This window comes from Mya arenaria, chromosome 15 (genome assembly GCF_026914265.1).
Source record: "Mya arenaria isolate MELC-2E11 chromosome 15, ASM2691426v1".
NCBI lineage: Eukaryota > Metazoa > Mollusca > Bivalvia > Myida > Myidae > Mya > Mya arenaria.
Genome location: NC_069136.1, coordinates 42637250 through 42660644, shown reverse-complemented (window position 1 = coordinate 42660644; position 23395 = coordinate 42637250). Strand labels below are relative to the sequence as shown.

The 23395-nt window shown below is 34.8% G+C and overlaps 2 protein-coding genes across 2 annotated transcripts; both read left to right on the top strand.

Annotated features, from left to right (window-relative positions):
* The first annotated feature begins 337 nt into the window (after nucleotides 1-337).
* On the top strand, nucleotides 338-2573 carry LOC128220013 (sex peptide receptor-like). The gene has a single exon (XM_052928244.1). The coding sequence runs from the start codon at nucleotides 442-444 to the stop codon at nucleotides 1867-1869; it is 1428 nt and encodes a 475-aa protein (XP_052784204.1). The 5' UTR covers nucleotides 338-441; the 3' UTR covers nucleotides 1870-2573.
* Nucleotides 2574-13438: 10865 nt separating this feature from the next.
* On the top strand, nucleotides 13439-14977 carry LOC128220474 (sex peptide receptor-like). The gene has a single exon (XM_052928880.1). The coding sequence runs from the start codon at nucleotides 13645-13647 to the stop codon at nucleotides 14953-14955; it is 1311 nt and encodes a 436-aa protein (XP_052784840.1). The 5' UTR covers nucleotides 13439-13644; the 3' UTR covers nucleotides 14956-14977.
* Nucleotides 14978-23395: the final 8418 nt, after the last annotated feature.

Sequence of the window (23395 nt, the reverse complement as noted above, 5' to 3'; positions counted from 1 at the left end):
AGCAAAGGGATTTCAACACTAAAAGGGTAATCTGCAAAAATAAGGACTTCAAAAAGTATCATTGTTGTATTGGGTTGGCCCTAAGATGATTAAACCTTTTACATAGAGAATTCAAAGGCTTACCTAATGCAAAAGACAACATTATTTTTACAGGGTATCGAACGTCTCAAATATAAATACATAAACACAGATCCGAGTTTTCACTTTTAAAGCATACGAAGTTATCACGTGTTTAAACTAATTATACAAGTTCAAGGAAAGAGGCTCTTCAGATATCTGATTGCTTCTGAAGTAGACTAATTAAGGAATAATAATAAAAATAATGTCCTGTTTAATGTTGGTGATAATAAAAATTCTCAAACAGTCAGCACGTTTACGTTGTTGACAACCGACTGCCTTCTGTGTTTCTTTATCATAATAAAATGCCGATGTAAACGAAAAATGGATACTACCGAATCCGTTTCGTCAATCTCAGACTCAGTCTCAGAGACGCCTGATGCCGTGTCGTCGTTTTCGAAAGAAGAAAATCATACCTACACTTTTATGGGTACAACCGAAGGATTTCTAGCCTCTACAGAGTATTTCTATCCCGACGAAGAGTACTATGATTACGGGAAATATTACGGAAATGAAAATATGATGTATAATGATACCACGGGCAACTACAGTCTTGAGTTATTCGAGTTTGAAAAAGTGACACTCGGATATGTTCGACCGATTTTAGTTCTGTGCACCATCCTTGCAAACATATTTGTATTTACCTATTTCCTGACAAGGAAACGGCGGGGAAAGGCTTCAAATCTACTCTTTGTGAGCATAGCTATTTCTGACACGTTGACAGGAGTGGCATTTTTACCTAACTCGTTCAATGTCTATTTGTCTGGCGAACACTACCTTTCAAAGTTTGAGTGCAATACGTTCATGATTCTGAAAATGTACTTCGCCCGAGTGTTCCACACAGTTTCAATCTGGCAGACGGTTTGCCTTGGCCTTCAGAGATACCTCTGCGTGTGTCATCCCTTTACATCTCGACGGATATGTACCTTCTGGAAAACGTTCGTCAGCGTTGTTGTTATGTACGCTCTGGCATTTAGCATGCATATATACCAGCTGATCGACGAAAAGGCGAAGGATGGGGAATGTAAATGGGAGACTGACTTCCCATGTGGGGATGCTTGTCTGTACATGTGGATATGTATCGCCTTCATGCACTTTCTTCCTGGCATTGTGCTGCTAACGCTGACGATCATAACAGTCTTTGCATTGAGGAAAGCTCAGAGGCGGGCCTCTACAATTATGTCTCACAGGAAAAACAAAACTAGGAATTCTAAAGAGAAGATCATCACGATAACGGCGTTCTTAATCGTCGTCTGCTTCTTGATTCCAGAAATACCACACGGCGCATACAAACTGTACATAATGTTATCAATCTACATTGAAAGTGTCTCAATACCAGATGCAAAGCTAAATCACACCATGATATCCGTGTATGAAATACTTCTATTGGTCAGCTTCCATGCCAATTTCTGGATATATTGCGCTATGATGTATGAGTTCCGCCAGGCGCTTGTGAAAATAATCACCCTCGACACATACAAGCGTGGCTTTGCAAGGTTACGCTCTTTCTCCGCTTCGTCAATACGCAAAAGCGACAGTTTTAGGTCCATTGCTTCGAGATCGGGTTCGATTTCTAGCCGGAAACGGGTCCATAGTAGGACGACCAGCGTTCATTCGACAACGTCAGAGAATATTAACGCTGTCTATCCAAAACCGATGCTGAACCCACCGAAAAAGAATGCAGGACCACCTGATTTTTCATCAACACTGTATAAGGCGGATAATGAAAATGATGAAGATGTTTTTGTATAAACATTTACCAGTGGTCATACTATTGAGCTTTTACATAAACCAATGGGTATTATACTTTTACCTTGAGCTTTGTGCATATAAACTGGTTTAAACCACCAGTAAATTTACATTTTACTGACCGTTCCAAGGCGGAACCTAACAATTTTTGATAAACATACCTATTTATTTTTATATATATAGTATGCATGCACTGTGCTGTTTGTGGATTTTTGTGCTGTTTTTCTGTGTTTCTTGTTTGTGATTTTGTGTTCTATGTCTTTTGCGTTCACCCAGTGCCACTAAACCGGGTATATGTTTAAACGTTTTGCTACTGACCTTGTTTCTGTAGCTTTTTGCATAAATATTAATAATGTTTCCATACCTTTTGAGTGTGAGTTTGGGACTAAAATTCTGAAATAGGAAAACGTCATTGATGTATCTCCTGTTGACAAAAGGTGTTCAGATGATATTTACAATAGTCATATTTACGATTTACAGCAATTTTAGGATAATCAAAGCCTTACTCTTCTTAGTTTACAAGAGGATAAAGATTTTCAGTTTCAGAGTCTCGCTTCTCTGTCTTAGACTCAAACTTTAGTGAATATATATGCTGCTCTAAATACGTATGTGTCTTATATAACTGCACAATATCTGAGTCTGAAAGCAACAATACTTTGTTTGGATGTAGCTTCGTTGTAGTGTTTGTATAATACAAATAACTGTTACATAATAAAAGTTGTAAATTATCTTTGAAATGTTATTTGTAAAGTTAGCACCGTTTCTATTATTTTCATGTAAGGAATGATTTGTTTTTATATTTCCGAATCTTAATGTTTTTCTGTATTTCTACATTTCTGTCAATAAATGTTCTTGAAACGTGTTTGTATTATATTTGAACCATTAGCTATGGCATATTCACTCGCGGTAAGAATAAACTATGCCTTACAAGAAATAACGTTTGATTGCTATACGATATGCATAACGTCTTGTTGTCGTAAGTTCTGTAAGACTATAAGACTATTTTTTTGAGACATCAATGAAGTCCCTTTTATTTTCCCCGAAACATATGTGCTACCAGGGATCGGGGCACCCCAGACAACACTTACAATTATACATAACAAAAATAACCAATCAGTGTTTCGACAAAGGAAATGTTTCAAAGAAATATATCAGATATACATATATCTTTTATCAGCAATACATCAATGCAGTGGTGCAATAAATATGGTGTAGCGTAGCCCCATTCACGGGTTACTTCCCTTATCTTGATAATTTCTACTTCCGTTAAATTTCCATGTGCTTCGAATTTATAAGACCATTTATTAATCAACTAGTACGGATTTGACGCGATACTGGGACAATCGTTATACTAATACTAGACGATTGACGACAATAAAAACCAAAACTCGCCCAAAGTCGGCCAATATTAGTTTCCGCCGTTTTGATTGGCTACACAATTCGCCAAATACAGGATTAGAGAAATGGACCATTTTTATTTCGTCCTTATATGAGAAATATGCTTGTGATTATTTTAAAAGGCAGCTATGTTGTTTTCCGTGTTACCGACTGTTTTGAAAATTGTGTGCCTCCCATAAAACATATTTGAATTACTAGCCAATTGAATACTTCAACCACATTTTACGGTTAGATATTGCAATTGAATGTAACCTGTTGGCGGATTTTACGATAATAATCCGAGTAAAAGTTTTGAATTAGTTGCAAACGAAATACAAAATAAAGACTTCATGACATGCTTCCTTAGACTGTACAATGCTTTATTTATATGTACGTGCATTGCCACTAAAAAAATGCATGTCAAAATCAGCAAAGTCAAGTCTAGAAAAGCAGACACCATGAATGAATAAGGGATAAATAAGCGTCAATATAAACTTAAGCTAAGTTTTAAAGCGACTGTACACCAGATTGGCACCATAAGTGTTTTTCTGTAACGAATCTCAGGACAATTATCTAAGAGAATGTGTTACGCTTTGATATCATAATTTTAAAAAAAGTACCAAAATGTAAAAAAAAATTGTGTCGGAGATCGGGTTCGAACCCGTGTCGCCAAAATTGCAATCCAGCGTCGTATCCACTAAGCTATGAAGGCTTACTCTAATTGGGTGCACATAAACCATACACCTACCTCGGTAATATCACGTGATAACACCGACTAACCAATCACGCATAAGGAATGAATTCTACCTGGTAGACATTACCGGTAATCTTTTTAATGGGAAATACGAAATAACTGCTAAACTAAAATAAATTTTAAAGTATGTGGTACTTCAGTTAGTAAGTTTCAATGCATTGTGCACATCGATGCCAAGTTAATGTACGTTTTCGACAATTTTCTATTTTTTTTTCCGCTATTTTATCATACGGGCCATTCGTAATTGATAATCAATACTTATTAATTAGTTGATTTCATGTTGGCCGAATTATTTGTTCTTCTTTCTCTAAAGGAATATACATTGGTGTTTTCTTACTCAGGTAAGTTTGATTAGTGTATAAAATTTGTGAAATATTACAAGGGAAATGCGAATGTTGTCTCCATTTTTGCCCCTATATATCTTGTTATGATGCGATGCATTCTAAGATAAGTTTGATTAATTTAAAATTATGCTTCTCATATTAACAGGAAATACAGTACTTCGACTATTACAAATATCTTATTTCCCCGTCTTCATTTAGATGAGTCGACGCATTGTAGGGTCATTTTTCCTTTAGCGAAAAAGTAGGTATCAGAACTATTACATATATATTGCCAGAATGTTAAACAATTGCGTAATTACATTAACATTGTACATAAAATGCCATCCAGAAATAGATCCAATATATTTTTATTTGCATTACGAGATGTGCAGCAAAGGTTTGGAAAAACCTTTCACCTCATCTGGTGTTTTGAAGTATTTGTTTAAGTTATGTTGTTTGCAAACATATAAACAACAAACAATGTTGTATATTGGTCAATAGTTTTAAGAAATATTCTGTATATAAATGTATCACCTTTTGAAATAAACGCATTTCAAAATATGAAACATTTTAATCATTTTAGGTCTACGAAACAGAAACATTTATTTGTTGTTGTTGGTGGTGGTAGTGGTGGCATTAGTGGTACTTCACTAAAAGTTCTACTTATTTTAAACATAACATACTAATTAATACATGGATCTAGTTAGCAAGCAAAGTATTTTTTTCTACATGCGATGCACTTGAGACAGATTTCCGAATTTAAGAGCTAAAACGACAAGCTTACCCATTAACGCTACTTAAGTCCTTTTATAAAGTACAATTATATTCTTGCGTGGATTTTGCTACAAACAGCAGTTTGAAAATAAAATGGTGCCTCAAGTTATCCGATATGGATCAATATATTGACCGATTGGTACTAATGTTAAATATTGATGCATGGTGACTCCATATGATTTTGATATTATTTTAAAGGGTATTTCTCACTGAATACTAATATGGTAAATACATGTCCAAGACTACGGTATTGATACCTTGAATGTTCTAGAACTTATTTATTTTAAATAACATCAGACCTGACATAACCTATTGTGCTAACTTTTAAGATAAACTACATGTGTTGTGTTTTTGTTTGTATATTTTGTGTATATTTGCATTTTTTATCTGAATGTAATACCATAGTACATAATAAAAGATTCCAAATTGATATCATCAAAAATTTCTAACTTCACATATTTGTTTATTGAATACTTTAAGTGATAAAATGTTCCTTTTTGTTGATTCAAGTGGGTTTTCAAATAAAATTATATACTTTACGAAAATACACCATTCGTAAATTGTTTCGTTACAACATTGTCACCTCGACAAGTGTATGACGAATGTTTATTTCATGAATATCGGTGAAAGAATGTAAAATATCGGTGAATGATAAATTGATCATTTCTCTGCAGACGACTCGGAACCACGTTTTTCAATCTTTTGATAAATTTGCTTCCCTTGACTTGAGAAAGCACGTAATTGATACAAGTAGAGTATACATGTTTGCTGTCGTCTGTATTGCAACAATGGACACAATGGCCGAATCAGCGTTTGATGAGGGATTTGCTGTTGTTTTTAATGCAGAACTTTTCAAACAAAGAACTCAAAGAAATCATTATGCAAAATGATGAAAAACATCTACATAACAACATTGAAAATGCCAGAGAATAACAACAAACTGAAAATAAACAACAGTACGAAAATGAGGTAGAGTAAGTAACGTTCAAATTAGTAGAGGTCGACCAATTTTTATCTGAGAAGATTAACAAAAACACATTGAAAAGAACTGACAGTAATATAAAAGTAGTTCATGATTTTTTTATTGTCAAAAGGAGATTCACGAAATATTCAATTAGTTCCGTCATTCATGATGTTGAATTTGCTAATGTAAGACACGTCTTGAAACGCAAACAGAACAACCTGAAGATGATGTGCAAAGGTATCACACCACGAGTACCCAAGGCTCTCACTGACATTCATCTGGATCAGATGTATCAAGCACACTCTCTTGGTGATGCCAGTACACGAGCCCTCATCAATTCCATGTGGTACACATGTACTACAGCTTTTGGTATGAGGACTGGAGCTGAAATGCGTAACATGAGACCGGTCGACTTCACCTGGGGTTGGACCTCGAAACTATGCAGGATTTTATTGAACTCCAAACTGAGCGACAGACAAAAACAAGGACTTGTGAAAAACATCAAATGGTTAGGTAAGATGAGTTTTTTATGAAGTGAATGTAATTTGGAAAACGCGAAATTCAATTATTATAGATCAAATTATTTCGAACAACATCAGCCTCGTGCGTACGCCACAATACCAGAGGATTAGCCTTTCTAAGATCCTGTTCATTTATTCGAAGTGTGTATGAACCGGCGCCCTGTGGAGTCTCTGACCCCTTATACCCCATTTCTTCTTAGTATTAGTACCGGTCAGCTGAAAAGATAGTTAAAAAATTGGGCCTTGGGGATCAACTCTATCTACATCATAATGAACAACATATAGGCAGATGCTGGCACAGAAAACCCTCGCATCACGCCAGGTATGTAATGTCATTATCAAATTATGCATACGTTATAATAAAACAAGTATTCATGGAACATACTGTTTCAAATAACCCGCTTGGTAGATATCGATTGAATATTTACTTTGCCACATGTTCTAGTAGTAGATCATTTACATCGACAAACGCTAACCGAATACGTGTATGCAAAAGCTTTTTGAATTTGACTAATTTTCTGAAACTGTTTACCTTCATCAGTTCATGAATTCAGTATCTTTTTAAAAATCCTTAAGTCCTCGCAAATGGCTTGTCCAAAAGCTGAACGATAAAGGCGTCCCACCTAAAAAAATCTAAACAGTCTGAACAAATAAAGCAGTTTGAATACCAACCAGGCCATGGCGTTTTCCCGATATATTGTCGTCGAAGAAAACTGCAGAAATCTGCGCTCCATCCTTCTCAAAAGCATCTTCGGGCCCATTTCCTCCGGATTCGTTTATAAATCAGACATTCAACGGAAACGTGACATTCATCTTAAACAGTTCTGAAACTAATTCGCTATCTCAGCAAAAATTAACATCCTGCATACCTCCATGAAAAATCGTCACCGTTGATATACCGTAGGATCTAGATATTTCCGGAGTCTGAGAGCGACAGTGAATAAACAAGCACTACGAAACACACTGATCACAAATTGCTGTTTATTTTAGGCATACACATTATAATAAATCTATATGCGTTAGTTTAAATATGTTGAAATTGTTCGTGAACGTACACAAATATGTTATATGATCCAGTTCATTCGCTTGAACAGTGTTTCATCTAAAATAGATTTCATTTGCAGTATCTATTTCCATGAAGTATGGAACTTTTTTTGGATGACGTATTTTAAATGCTCATGTGGTTAGGAGTTAACGGCACACAGCGGTTATGCCGCAGTTACTTCCTTTCGCAAAGAGGCCACTGAAAGAGACTCTCGTCAATCAAGAATGTTTTCAGCGGGGACAAACACAATAAATGCATAAAATAAAAATAAAATTTGTTAATTTCAGTGTAAGATCGGATATCACTCGTGCAAATATTCTTTTATGTGACCACTCGTGAAATAAATAACGATCTTACACAAAATATCATCAAATATCCTCTATATCTAGTATCCCACGAACATTATGAACATCTCAATTTGTATTTTCGTTCTTGATTTTGTACTCTTCCTTCGTTGCACTCAAATTTAATTTGCAATGTATTTTATTCTCTCTTTTAAATCAATATTTAGCATCAATGGTTGTTCCGACGACTTTTACCGAGAAGGCCAACTGTCTGTCAGATATTTGTATGGCAAGTGATTTAAGACGAAGTATGCAAATTTCGTTGTTACTCAATCGGTTTAGAAGTTAAAAGTTTTCACAAAATGAGGTAACTCATAGATGTCAATATCATTTCAATTTGAAGATAATTTCGCTATCCTGTTCATGATTTTATGTTGTTGTTTCTTTTAAGGCCAAAGTATCAAGCTGAATATCTAGACGAGAGACACACAAGGTTAATGCTAATTTGGCTCTAAAAGGTGTAGACAATAATAGTTTCTACAGATTTTTGTATCGAACTTATTTAGTCACTTCCATATAGCAAATCATCATAAAAGCTTATAAAATTATTAAAAAGTAATACGTATGTTTTGTTTTATTTCGAGTTGGCCGTAGTGATTGTTTATTGACGCAAGATCTCTTGAGCTTTAACTGAATGTTTAGTATAGTGTTTATCTATCTTTTTGATAATCTTCAAATTTGTATACGTATATATGTTTATATATACTAATATTTCTTCATAACTATCTTTGTGTCAAGCTTTGTGTAATCGATATTATTTCGTAGCCAAACGGTATTTGATAAGAATTAGTGTAAGGTGCTTAACTTTTACCTGCAATTCTACAAATAAAATCCAATCCTCCCTCGTATATATTCTGATTTGCTCCTTCGTTGTTTTCTTTTACAAACAAAATATGCAGTTTTATATTGTTAATTGTGATTGGACTTTGTGTGCAGAAAAGGGCACATGATATATGATGCTTTATATACTGTTCGATTATAATGAATTCCAGGGCAATCAGTTGCCAAAATGCAGCTAAAAAGGTAAATCGAATTGGAAAGTATGCATTCCAATACAACCAATGACTTCATCAGCTGGGTTGATATTAAAATGTTATCAATAACCATTATGGGTATGACAGACTGGCTGGTTTTAGCAAACACACATGGAACAATGCATACATTTTAATACAAAGCGAGCAAATTAGTGACTATGAAACATAAAAGTATTTTACGATGTTTTGAGACACTGCAAAATGTATATAATATTAATATAGAAACAGATACACATGTATTATGAAGTTCACTCTAAACTTTCTTTATTTTTAATACTTTGAAATTCTTTTGACAATATATTTTATCTTTCTAAACACCATACAATATCTTAATCGTATTTATGATAATATTTGTTATTTTTGTATTCTTGTCTAATATTGCTATATAAGGCATGACGATATGCAATGATGATCGAAAGGTGTGATATTAAAATGTTATCTTATGCAATATTTAGGAGCTAACAAATCTGTCATCTCAGAGCTTTTACGACTAACCAACTCTCGTTTTTATGGTTGATACTTAAGGCATGCGAATTGGTGAAACTCTACTGCTGTTTCAAGAACACGTCGGATTGGTGTCGAGCTATGATTGTGTTGCTTAGATTATAATAATAATAATAATAATAATAATAATAAAATATAATAATAATAATTATTAATATTATTATTATAAGGATCTTTTTTTTATTTCAATAAGCATTTAAAACAGAATCAAATTTGCTTTAAATAATTGTCAAAACAAAAAGGTATCAATATTTTAACTTGACCGTTTTAATTTGGCCATTTGATTCAGAAACCATATCAAAATAGCGTAAATCTCGTGACCAACTCACGATAATGTGGACGCTGCAATAACCTGTTTTCACATGTACTTGATGACATCTTAATATATGTTAACACCTTATAAACGACAGAAGGGGCGAGACTTTCAGATGTCTTCCAAGAATCCAACGTGAAGTTAACACAGATTGATTTTCTGAGTTGAATAATTTTATCGAATATATTGTAACATTTTGTATCTGCTGCAGTATTTAACAATTTACCGAGCATTGGTACAATTCGGCTTACATGTAATATTGTCAGCATGCCAAAGTGAAAGTGAAAGTAGTTTTGGAGTTGTATACGTTAGACATTGATCTTACATAGTTGCTGACATGCTGATAAGGAAATATCTTTTAACAATAGTTCTCAGAGACTACATTTCAGAGTTTGCGTATAATGTCATAATTGACTAATCCTACAACATTTACACTTGAAGTTTGCCCTTTGGATGTTAATTGCTTCAATATCGTCTGACAATCTTTAAATTTAAAATTGACACTTCTATATTATTCTTGCAAACAATTCAACGAGTATAATTATTTCATTCATCATTACTAATCGTCTCATCGCCCTCGTCGTCATCGACGCTATAATACATGTTAAAACTTGATTTCAAAACTCAGCTCAATCACCTATATACAACGTTCAATATTTCACTTTTTCGCTCAAGTCCCGTTGTTGTTATAACTGTACAGTATGAATGCTTGGCATTATTCATTTAATGCTTAACAGATAAAGACGACTGACAAGGTGTCTTGTGTGAACATGGTTTTTGAATTAAAACAATAGTTTTTGAAGATGAATACCTGAAACAAAATATAGTGTTGAATATAGCATTCTTTCATAACTATGCTTTCAGTCCTTTGATTTTTTATGAAGATTTTGCTAATTCATGTTATCTTTAAAACCGTATTTGGCGAACACGTTTTTGGCTGACTCGGAGTGTTTTGGCATGTGACTTCATTTTCTTCAAATATTTTACATTTTCAAATCATTTGGAAGGAAAGATTAGCTTATACATGTCGCTTTTATTTTTCCTTATTTGTTCCCAGTTTTAGTACAATGATGCTTTTAATTATGAAACACTATGATCACACAGTTTTAAACATTTTATATTATAAGGTATAATGATGTGTGGGATGTTTATAGATTCAAACAATGACTGCATCATATCTTTGAAAAGTTTTTGCATTAGGTGCCCTGAATTGTATCCCTACGTCTGCAGATAGAGTTGGGACCTCTAATCATAGAAGTTCTTGGGGTTTACCTATAAGTTTATTGTTATTTGTTTTATTGATAAGTTTCCTCAAGTTAATGCATACTTTGATAATACTTACCTTTTGCGTTTTATCTTTATTAAGGATTGTTGGGATAAGAGTGAGGTTTGTGCACATAAACTGGTGTAAACCCCCAGTAAATTTACATTTTACTGACCGTTTCAAGGCGGACCTAACAATTCTTAATAAACAAACCTATTTTTATGCCCCGAAGGTGGGCATATTAAAATCGCACCGTCCGTCCGTCCGACCGTCCGGCTCTGTAACTTTCCCTTGTATGGACAGATTTTAAAATAACTTGCCACATGTGTTCCACATACCAAGACGACGTGTGGCGTGCAAGACTCGTGTCCCTACCTCAAAGGTCAAGGTCACACTTAGTGTTTATTAACAATGGAATGCTGCATATAAGAACATAGAGTATAGGTTGTCGTGTCCGGGCTGTAACTTTCTCTTGTATGGACAGATTTTAAAATAACTTGCCATATGTGTACCACATACCAAGACGACGTGTCGCGTGCAAGACCCGTGTCCCTACCTCAAAGGTCAAGGTCACACTTAGTGTTTATTCACCATAGAGTGCTGCATATAAGCATAGAGTATAGGCTGTCGTGTCCGGGCTGTAACTTTCCCTTGTATGGACAGATGTTAAAATAACTTGCCACATGTGTTCCACATACCAAGACGACGTGTCGCGTGCAAGACCCGTGTCCCTACCTTAAAGGTCAAGGTCACACTTAGTGTTTATTCACAATGGAGTGCTGCATACAAGGACATAGGGTATAGGTTGTCGTGTCCGGGCTGTAACTTTCCCTTGTAAGGACAGATTTTATAATAACTTGCTACATGTGTTCCACATACGAAGACGACGTGTCCTGTGCAAGACCCATGTCCCTACCTCTAAGGTGAAAGATACACCAAGTGTTTATTCACAAGGGAATTCTGAATATAAGGACATAACAGTGTAGGTTGTCAACTATGGGAGGTATTTTTTATGTTCAGAGGAAATTTAAAATAACTTGCCATATGTGTTTGACACATAAAGGCAAAATCAACTTTTCATGTACTGACCTTGTTCGTAGGTCAATGTCACATTCGGGGGCATTCGTCACATACTGTGACAGCTCTTGTTTTATATATATATATATATATAAAGTATGTATGCTCTGTGCTGTGCTCTGTGCCACTAAACCGGGGTATGTTGAAACTTTTTGCTACTGAGCTTGTTTCTGTAGCTTTTTGCATAAATATGGAGGAGGTTGTATCGACAACATTGACGGCTCTTGTGCTTAGGGCTACACAGGATTGCAATGCGAACTTGGTTTGTTGCGACCTAGAGTTTAAACAAAGAACGATACACACAGTCATGTACATGGTTATTTGCATGTTTGTATCATCAATCATATATTTCAGGCAATAACAAATCATGAAAAGACCATAGTTTCATTCAATTATTTCCTTATTCACAAGATACAATATTCTTTTTGCAATTACAACAAATGCGAATCATAAGCACATCATTATTGGACAATATGTTAAGTATTAATTATAACTACGCTGAAAGAATATCTTAATACGTTTACAAATGCAATCATATGACTTTCTGTTTCAATTAAGTGTCTAACATGCAAATAAAATTGTACATGATTGTTAAAGCTGCACTCTCACTGATTTACTTTTTTTTCAACATTTTTTTTTTCCTGGAACGAGCCAATTGTTTCGTAAACATGCAATATGATCTTTTGTCAGCAGTCTTTCATCACTTGTTAGCAGATATTTCCTGAAAAATTTGCAAATTCCAAGTCAAACAAAAATTGTAAAAACGAAACATCTGTGAGAGTGCAGCTTTATTATCTGAAAGGATACAGCCCTAATAAACATATACAGTTCATCCCTCAACCGACTTGAAGTGAAAATACCGTTCATTTAAAGGTTGGCAATTGGACTTCCAGACTAAAACTCATTAAATGCAAACATAATGACTACAAGCGGAGCATTTTTATCGGGTCAGTCCTAAATTATTAAAACCCAATACATAGAAAAGTCGACGGCTAAACTATAATTTAAGTTACTATAACATTTGTTACACAGTATCAAATGTGTGCAAAAGTGAATGCACTTACAAAGATCATTATAAACACTCATGAAACAAGCGAAATTGTTCAAGCAATCTCTTGTTTATAGGCGATATTCACAATAAATTGAACTTAAGTCCATGGACCAGGTTGCTACTGATATCGGAAGGACGCCCTTAAGAATTTTAATTATTTCAACGTTTACATCGAACATGGAAGTAAACTAATCAAAATAAAGTGCCCTGACATATCTGAATGACAATGTTACTCTAGAGAAGTAAGGAAGTTAATTTTGTTGACGACAAACTGCGTTTTAATGTTTTCATACTATTGTTTGCGTAATGGTGTTTGTTATATTAAAATGTCGATGTTAACGAAATAGAAAAAAAGGAAAATTTCGAATCTGTTTCGTTGAACTCACCGCCTGATGCTATAAGGTCGTTTTCGAAAGAAAAAAATCACACGGATATGTTTAAAAGTACAACTGGAGGTTATGTGGCCTCTACAGTGTACTATTACCCCGAAGAAGAGTACTATGACTACCAGGACATGTATAATACCACGGACAGCTACAGCCTGGTGGTATATGAGTTTGAAAAAGTAACACTCGGATATGTTCGACCGATTTTAGTTCTTTGCACCATCCTTGCAAACATTTGTGTAGTTACGTATTTTCTGACAAGTAATCGCCGAGGAAGGGCTTCGACTCTGCTCTTCGTAAACATAGCTATATCTGATACGCTGACAGGAGTGGCATTGTTACCTAACTCATTCAGCGTCTACTTGTCCGGCGAACACTTCCTTTCAAAGTTTGAGTGTGATACTTATATGATTCTGAAAATGTACTTCGCGCGAGTGTTCCACACAGTTTCAATCTGGCAGACGGTTTTCCTTGGTGTTCAAAGGTACATTTGCGTGTGTCATCCCTTAAAGACCAAACGGATATGCACATTCTGGAAAACGTTCGTCAGCGTTGTTGTTATGTACGCCCTGGCATTTATCATGCATATATACCAGTTGGTCGATAAAAAAGCGAAGTTTGACGAATGTAAATGGGAGTCTGACTACCCATGTGAAGACGCTTGTCTGTACATGTGGATATGTATCACCTTTATGCACTTCCTACCTGGCATTGTGCTGCTAACGCTGACGATCATTACAATTCTTGCCTTGAGGAAAGCTCAGAGGCGGGCCTCTACAATTATGTCTCACAGGAAAAACAAAACAAGGAATTCTAAAGAGAAGATAATCACGATAACGGCGTTCTTAATTGTCGTCTGCTTCTTGATCCCAGAAATACCATACGGTGCATACAAACTGTACATAATGTTGTCTATCTCAATCGAAAGTGTTCAATTACCAGCGGCAAAGCTTAACCATACCATGATATCCGTTTATGAAATTCTCCTTTTAGTCAGCTTTCATGCCAATTTCTGGATCTATTGCGCTATGATGTACGAGTTCCGCCACGCTCTTGTGAGAGTTGTCACTCTCGACATATTCAAGCGGGGCTTTGCCAGACAACTCTCTTCCTCCACATCGTCAATTCATACAAACGACGGTTTTCAGTCCTTCGCTTGGAGATCGAGTTCGATTTCGAACCGGAAACGAGTCCTCAGTAGGAATACCAGCGTTCATTCGAATACGTCGGAGGAAGTGCTTGATACGTGTCCGAAACTGACGCTTAACTCCTCATCGTCAAAGCATGCAGGATCACCTGATTTTCCAACAACACTGTTTACTACTGATGATGAACATAATGATGACGTTTTTGTATAACAATAAATAATGATCATACAAATGTGGCCATTATAATGTTCCCTAACCGCTTGCGTCCGAGTATCGGGCTAAGATTCTGAATATTATACTTATTAGTCTCTTAGACATTGTAAAAAGTTTTAAATGAAATATTTTGGTGGTTATTCACTTTGGTTAATCCAAACATAGCTAAAACCCATTTTTATCCAGTAATCGTTTTATCTCAGTGGACCAATTTAACGCTAACGTTTTATTGGTGTCAAACAGAAAGTTGTAACCCTTTTTCACGTATTTTGAGTCCGGCATATATAAGATTTTGAACCAATTTTGAATGCATTTTAAATATGATTTTTTTGGGTGCTAGCAAACAACGCAAAAAAATCACCAAGTGTAAACGCATTCGATTTGAACCACATTACTTTTGCATCGGCGAATGTGAGCTTAGTTAGTGGTCACCAAGCCGGACAAGTGGGTTTGCTCCGGGTACTCCGGTTTCCCCCCACAATCACAAGACCACACTCTCGCGCAATATTGTGCCACCGAGAATGCGAGAGAGCTATCATAGCTTTTTCTTCACAATCGTTTTAAAATATATATTTTTTACACCTGAAAACAATAGCACATAGTTGTAAAATCCTAATGGAATACTTGGACCATCTCTGACCTGGCGGATTTAAACTTACATTTACATGCATACCGTTGACCACGTTCGATGTTTTCTCTAGATTTAGAACCTCACAATACACATCCGTTTAACAGAATTAGTAACACTTGTGAGTCAAAGGGCTTGGTAATTGACCACATTTGTACTGGATGTTTAATACTCTCTTCCTTTAACACTGGTATCTTCTGCCATATAATTCAATGATAGTGATGAAGAAAGAGATATTCCGACATATGAACAGATTGGTTCTACAGATAATTAATTGCCCTCATCAAACCACTTCCCGTTCATTGAAAGGCGTCCCCCGTTTTTGAAGACGACGACTTCGAATGTCTTTATATGTACACCGTTAAAAAGTTATCCCGGCAGAATTGTTGGACCAAAACAGTTGTCTTTAAAATCCAGCTATTGTGTCCACCATAAAAGCCACATTCTTTTTGAACATAAGACTAAATATTTCAATATCACATTGACGTTGTTTCCCTCGTACACCTATTTTTCTGAGGTATTACACTTGTTCGTTGCTAAAGAAAGTGAACAATTCGGCAAAGCCATACGATCCTGCTCCAGACCAGGCTTACAATCGAATTGGTTGGTCAATCCATTGTTGGTCCGGACGCATGCACGGACAGTTTTATTCATTCCTTGAAGGACGTTAAGTAAATGTCCCTTTACGTTCGCAGTAATCAAAATGTTCCAAAGATTGCCCCTAAGGAAACATCAAACGCGATTTTGAACTCGACAAACGCCACGAATAATTTCCTTCGTTTATGGGATAATGTTTTGTATATATTAGATTCTGAAGCACAAAAGCATCGTCAGTTGTTTATATCCCTCTAAAAAACAGCCTGTGATGCGTCATTATTTGTATTTTTATTGGCGAAAAATGTAAGACGCCTGTTTATAAAACTTATATTTTCCCAAATAGGTCTAGTAGGGAAAATCCTCGATAGTTTGATGGCACATTACTATCACCGTTTTTGAGAATGGGAACTATGATCGCAATGCTCCAACAGTCTGGGTATATATGCCCATTAGTTATACACGATTGAAAGGTGCTAAAATATCAGGCATAACAGTTTTTAGGGCTTTGGTAAAAATTCCGGAGGTAACCCGTCTGATCCGGAAATTCTTGGTTAGTTATTGTAGTTATATTGTTTTTCGGTATGCATAACGTGCAGCTGTAGTTAGCCCTCGTAGGCATTTTACGCTATTTGTCAGTCAATTGTCCCACGGTATGAATAAAGAATAACTGGTTGCCGACGATGCTTTAAGCCACTTTGTGAAATGAAGATCGAAGAACTTTTAATATGCTATTTTGAAAATTTAAGTCTATAGGGGATACTTGTTTGTTTCGGTGTAATCGAATCGGTCTGAGACGAAACACCAGACGAGTTCAAGATCCATGTACTACAGTATGGTATCAATGACCTTTACTTTTTAATCAAAGAAGTTCTTGTTATACGAATACTCGATCGGAACACTATCCGAGTACTCAACATTTCTATAAAAACTGTCCAAATAATTGATGCGTGTAAACGGATTTGGTATTCCTTTCAATGTGATTGTTTATTCAAACAAGCCGGGTTCATATCAAGGATTTCCTCGAATATAGCACACAGGAAACGTCAATGACTGTACCAACTAATAACAACATATCACATTACGAAAAAAACTATTTGTTTAGTATAAAATATGAAATTATGGCTGAAAATTGAACGCGAGATGTGTATCATTCTAGCTAAGGAGTTATTATCATAAAATTTCAATACTCATTGTCATTTTAATAATTTATGTTTCGTCAATTCCGTCTTGTGTCTCTCCGCTGGCGGTTTCGCGGTAGTGCAATTTGTATGCCCATCATTCAACATGACGTTTCAACATTGGTTGGGTAAGGTTCCTTATTGTATATCATAATACGATTTCAAATTTAAAAAACAACAACATTTATACACAATTTCTAGTTTAGAAGTATTTAATTCCAACACATTAAACATCAAGTTGTGTCTTTATCCTTAAACGGGGTTTATGTTTAAACTTTTGGCTACTGAGCTTGTTTCTGTATTTTTTTCACATAAGTACCCTGTGCCATTAAACGGGGTTTATGTTTAAACTTTTGGCAACTGAGCTTGTTTCTGTAGTTTTTCAAATGAGTATTCATCGATTTCCTTTAAACAAGATGGACTTGGTACGAACAGCGCTCGTATAAACGCCCGTCTAGCACACTGCAAAGGGAGGTTATAATGTCACTTCATTTTGATTGAGTGGCTGTAAATTCGTAAGCGTCAGAGGAGTATAAGCACATGTTTTAACATCCAATTTGCTAGACACTGAAGTAATGCGTTTGCTTAAATGACAAAAAAATTTGAGCGCTGTAACTCAAATATGATTCAGGAAATAACTATTTCCAACACATGTGTGGCTCCCGGGACAAAACTATCGATATTTCCTCGTCATTGTCGGCAAAACAGCGCATCACACACGTTGCATAATAACTTATATAATATTATGTTGTCTCTCTTTATATGGGTTTCTTTTCATTAGTTACGTAAATGGCAATGCCCGAGCTTTGTGTAATAAGGACTGCTGCACTGGTGAGGCATTTTCACTGTTTAACTCTCTCTTTGTTTTATCAGAGGAATGTACCTTGGTGATACTCGAGTAACGTTGATGTTTGTATGTATTATGTCTAACATTGCAATAAGAAGGCGACTTTATCTAGTCATTATATTCTTTATATATTTTGTAATGAGGCGATGCAATCTAAGATTAATTTAATGTTTGGTGTTGACTATAATAAGGAAAAACTTAAAATCGATTTTTAATAATTGCTTATTTCTCCATCTTTATTCTGATGATGCAAGACATTCTAGGGAAATGTGCCTTTAGAGAAAAAGTAGGTGTCAGAATGTTTTGAAGTCTTCATGGATGTTTTGAATAGGGATTCATCTTTTCTGTCTCAAGGCTTATTACACTTAAACAAACTTTATTTTTAAGAGTATTAAGGAAATTGACTCATCTCGACTATACTTGTATGAGGAATGTATTTAATCACTTACGCACATTATCAATATTTCACTTTGTATTATCGTCCGTGATTATGAACTTTCCACCCTTTTATTTCCATTTATTTTGCAAGGTTCTTCTTTGTTTTGTTTTTCTTATATCCTTTAAATCAATATTTGATATCCGTGGATGTTCCGATGAGTTTTATGAAAAGGCCAACTGTCTGGCATAATTTTATATTGGAAGTGATTTAGGACGAAGTATGCAAATTACATTGTTATTCAATCGGATAAGACGTTAAAAGTTTTCACACAGTGAGGTAATTCATAGATGCATAGGTATAAGATCAATTTTTCTCACACCCATTTTGGGAAACATTCAAGTAGTGCTTTAAAGAACATTTATGCAAGCCATCGATTGCAACTACGTAACATAATGCTTGAAATTAGTTGCTAGTGTCTTACATGGTGCTAATTTGTTTAGAGAACTACTTTGGTTTACGCGAAATGAGTAGAGATAATTGCACAAAATGCCACTGCAGTTTTGGATGTTAATAGAAGCCCGAGAGATATATTTAGAGCTACCATATGACGCCCATGTGATTCAGCCATCCATGATTGCATTATATCAATTCTGAAAGGAAACCAAAAAGGGCATTGAGCGGCGATATCGAGCTGTTGTTATAGATATTTATATTTGGGTTACACAAAACTTGACTTGTATACGCTCACACAATTTAAATGGATCAATTTTGAGGTTAGCAAGAATTTAAGTCTCAACCCATTTAAAACCTTAATGTTATGTGAAACCTGACCGATTTTGATTTGCTAAATTGCTAAAGCTATGTAAAGTATACTTTGATTATGGTTATTTTAGTTTAAACATATTTATTTTACAACGATTGTGAAACAAGTTATTACAACATTATATTAATCACTCTCGTTGGCACGATTTTACGCGAGAGTGTGGTCTAGTGTTATTTTATATCTTGGATACGACAAATTTCCGGTTTCTTTTCTTATCGGAATGTAGTATTCTTAGTTTCACTCTGATTAGATTATAAACCATTGTTGCTTTCTACCTGTTTCCTATTGAGAGAATACATGGTCTTTGAACGTGTTTGGAACAAATGTCGCCTTCCATTAAAGAGGGTATAAAATATATTATGACTGACGGCAGCTAATTTGAATAATAAGGGTAAAATATAATGAGTTTAATCAATAAGAACACTATAACGAAGCGAAAAGTGTTTAACGAGTGTGCTCGTATATTCAAACTGTTCTTTGAATGCATATGCAACTGAGCTACAGGGTAATATTTTGTTAACAAAGAGAAGATGCTAAATAATGTTCCTATAGACCCGATATGCTTAATTTGTCTTCACAATAGTATCATGATACTATTGAAGTTCTGTTTTAGTAATTTGACGTATGTATCAGTTGATCCAAAAGTTTAGACGCTAAATTCGACCGCATTAAATATTAATATGTAACTGTTTGTATTTATTAAACAATTGTGTATCTCCTTAATTATTTTATTTCTATATTATTTTGCAGATGATGTCGATTTCCAGCTCTTGATTATTTGTTTTATGTTCGTCTTTATAAGCCCAAGTATCAAGGACAATCACCAAACGAGAGACTCTTAGTGTCACTCTTATTCAAAATCAATACATACACATGTATAACAAACATAAATTTTGACTGATAAACCTTTAACTACTTACTAAATAATGCATTTATGGAAAATATGAGATACTGATTACAAGGATGTAACCCTGTATTTAATAACAGAAAACGCAAAAATATTTAATGATTAGTGAATGCTTAAAGATTTACTGTTATCTACTATAGTCCCATCAGGTAGAAATACCTTGTTTTATGCTCATTTCCTTCAAATTAAACTCGGTATCCTTCATAAAAACCATTGTTTTCGACATTTATTCATCCTTTTTGGAATATTAATACAATATTATTAATTGTGGTAAATCTTATTTGGGAATAAGAGTGCATCTTTAATATTGTCTATTAAGGTGTGTACAGGTTAAGTTTCTCCTGAATTATTTTATCGAAAGTATTCGGCTATTAACAACGCCCAAAAATGCACTTATCGGATAAAGTTCCTTTTCTTGAAATAGATATGTAATTCATAATTGATATGAAATATATATGTTATATAAAAAAGTAAATTACGGTATACCCGTCAAATTATTAACAATCAAGCATATTTAAGTGACACTCTTATTCGAAATCAATATATACACATGTATAACAAACATTAATTTTGACTGATTAACCTTCAACGTCTTACTAAATAACGCATTTATGTAAAATTTTGATTACTTATAACACTATTGTAGCCGTGTATTTAATAGCAGGAAGCGCAAAAATATAAAATGATTGGTGTATGCTAAAAGATTTACCGAGGTCTACTATAGTCACATGAAGTAGAAATACCGTGTTGTGTGCTCATTTCTTACAAATTTTACTAGGTATCCTTCATAAGAACCATCGTTTTCAACATTTATTTATCTTTTTTGGAATATTTCAACAATATTATTAATTGTGGTTAATCCTATTTGGGAGTAAGAGTGCATCTTTAACTTTGTTAACCCTAAAATTGGTCTAAACATTAATGTGGTTATCATTATTATTTTACTCTCAATGCCCTTCCCCGGTCATAAACTATGGACCAATATATAATAGTTTGTCCCGCAGAGATGACTCAGCTGAATGGCAATAAAACCAATATATAATAGTTTGCCCCGCAGAGATGACTCAGCTGAATTGTTATAAACCAATATATAATAGTTTGCCCCGCAGAGATGACTCAGCTGAATAGTTATAAACCAATATATAATAGATTGTCCCGAAGAGATGACTCAGCTGAATGGATATAGACCATTTCAATACACCAGTCCAATTAAATGATAAATAAGTGATAAAATATTGACATAATTTATTCTTAAACGGAAATGTGCAATTAAATTTGTAAATACGTATTATGAACTTTAAGTTTTCCTGGAATGTATTAATCAGACAAATTGATACATGTATGTTACGTATCGAAACACAGATATTTATCATCAATTTGTCACGTCCTATTACAATGCACAGAGGGTTTTAAAACCTTAAAATGGACCAAAATGTAAAATTGTAAAGATCACATGGACATGATAAATGACTAAATGAAAATAAAGAACTCATAAGCCTTTGTTAATAACATTATTTTTACAAAAGACTACTACTTACTACTACTACTACTACCACTACTACTACCACCACTACTACCACCACCACTACCACCACCACTACCACCACTACTACCACTACTACTACCACTACTACTACTACTACTACTACTACGAATTCCACTACTAATACTACGAAGTTCACTACTACTTGTACGACTATAATAACACAAACGTTAGGGTACCTTAATTGAAAGAGCTACTACATCTATACTTCTACTGCTGCTGCATGTTTGCCCGCGTGGAAGCTGTAGGTGCATCTTAATGAATTGATCATAGAATCGACAGCGGTATTACATATTTCTTCACTTTATTTGAACAAGTTATCAAATAAATAATATCCCTAAAACGTTTGTAATATCAAAAAACTCATTCAACCGCATTTTGGCTACCATCAACTCAATTCAGCCATCCACTCACCAGTGTGTCTGCTGTGTCCAAACAGCTTTTCTGTCAATTAATTATGCCAATAAAGGCGCTCTATAAAGCTCTATCAAGTACCAAATAAACTAAAGTTCTGCTGTACTCGAGACGTTTTAGTGTAAAGAAATCCTATGAAGGTTCTCAAGTCAATCAAGTGCCCACTGCCAAGTAATACTGCTGCTATAAAGGATCTCTTGTGTCAAATATACCAAAGGAGGGCTCTTCTACATCCATCTTACTTCCAAATAAAACAACTCCTGCTACAATTAAGACCATCGTGTACCAAGCAAACACTAAAGCCGCATTTCAATGAGCATTTGAAATCACATAATGTTTCTACACAAACCCTTCAAGGGTCTGTAAATTCCAACTACAGCCATGAATTCCAACGACAAACACACTTCAGAGGGTCAGTTCACTTCTCTAGCATTTAGCCGTGGCTATAAAGAAAGCTAAACAAACGCATGTCAGCTGTAATTAAGACTCTTTTGTGCCGAAATTACCACACTTGAGCAAACATTAAAGCCCATAAATATCCAAACAAACCTTCTCGCAGCTCTTATAACATAGACTAATGTGGCCATGTTGGAGTTGGTGGCAATATAAGGGAGGGCACCATATCGTTAGTAGTTAACTCGATCATGTACGCGATTCCATAAATGCAAGCTGATGTGAAAAAAGAAATTTGAATCAGTGAATTTACATTTATTCTGTCCCATAGTAATAACAGGTAGGATAGCATTAGCATCAAATATTAGCAAAAATACATGAAGTCTCAAAGTGTGTGGCATTTTTTAACTATGAACTTGAATTACCTTGACCTTAACCTGGAGGTAGTCAATGCAACATGTTATTTTAAGGAACAATATGAACATGAACGGTATGCATTAAATCATCTATCTCTATCTATTCAAATGTATGTTATAATAAGAGATAACTATTGCTATTTTTGAGGACATCTTGAACGCAATGGATTTTTTGGTCCTCATTAAAGGTTGCAACAACTTTTGAAATACTGCAACAGATTAAATGGATGTTAATTTTCAAACATTTCTTTGTCATACATGGAATTTTATAGGATTATTGTCCCAATAATCGGAAAATAACTGTTTTCAAGG

Excerpts from the sequence above, each read along its gene's own strand:
- LOC128220474 (XM_052928880.1), top strand. The coding sequence starts at position 13,645 with ATGTTTAAAAGTACAACTGGAGGTTATGTGGCCTCTACAGTGTACTAT.
- LOC128220013 (XM_052928244.1), top strand. The coding sequence starts at position 442 with ATGGATACTACCGAATCCGTTTCGTCAATCTCAGACTCAGTCTCAGAG.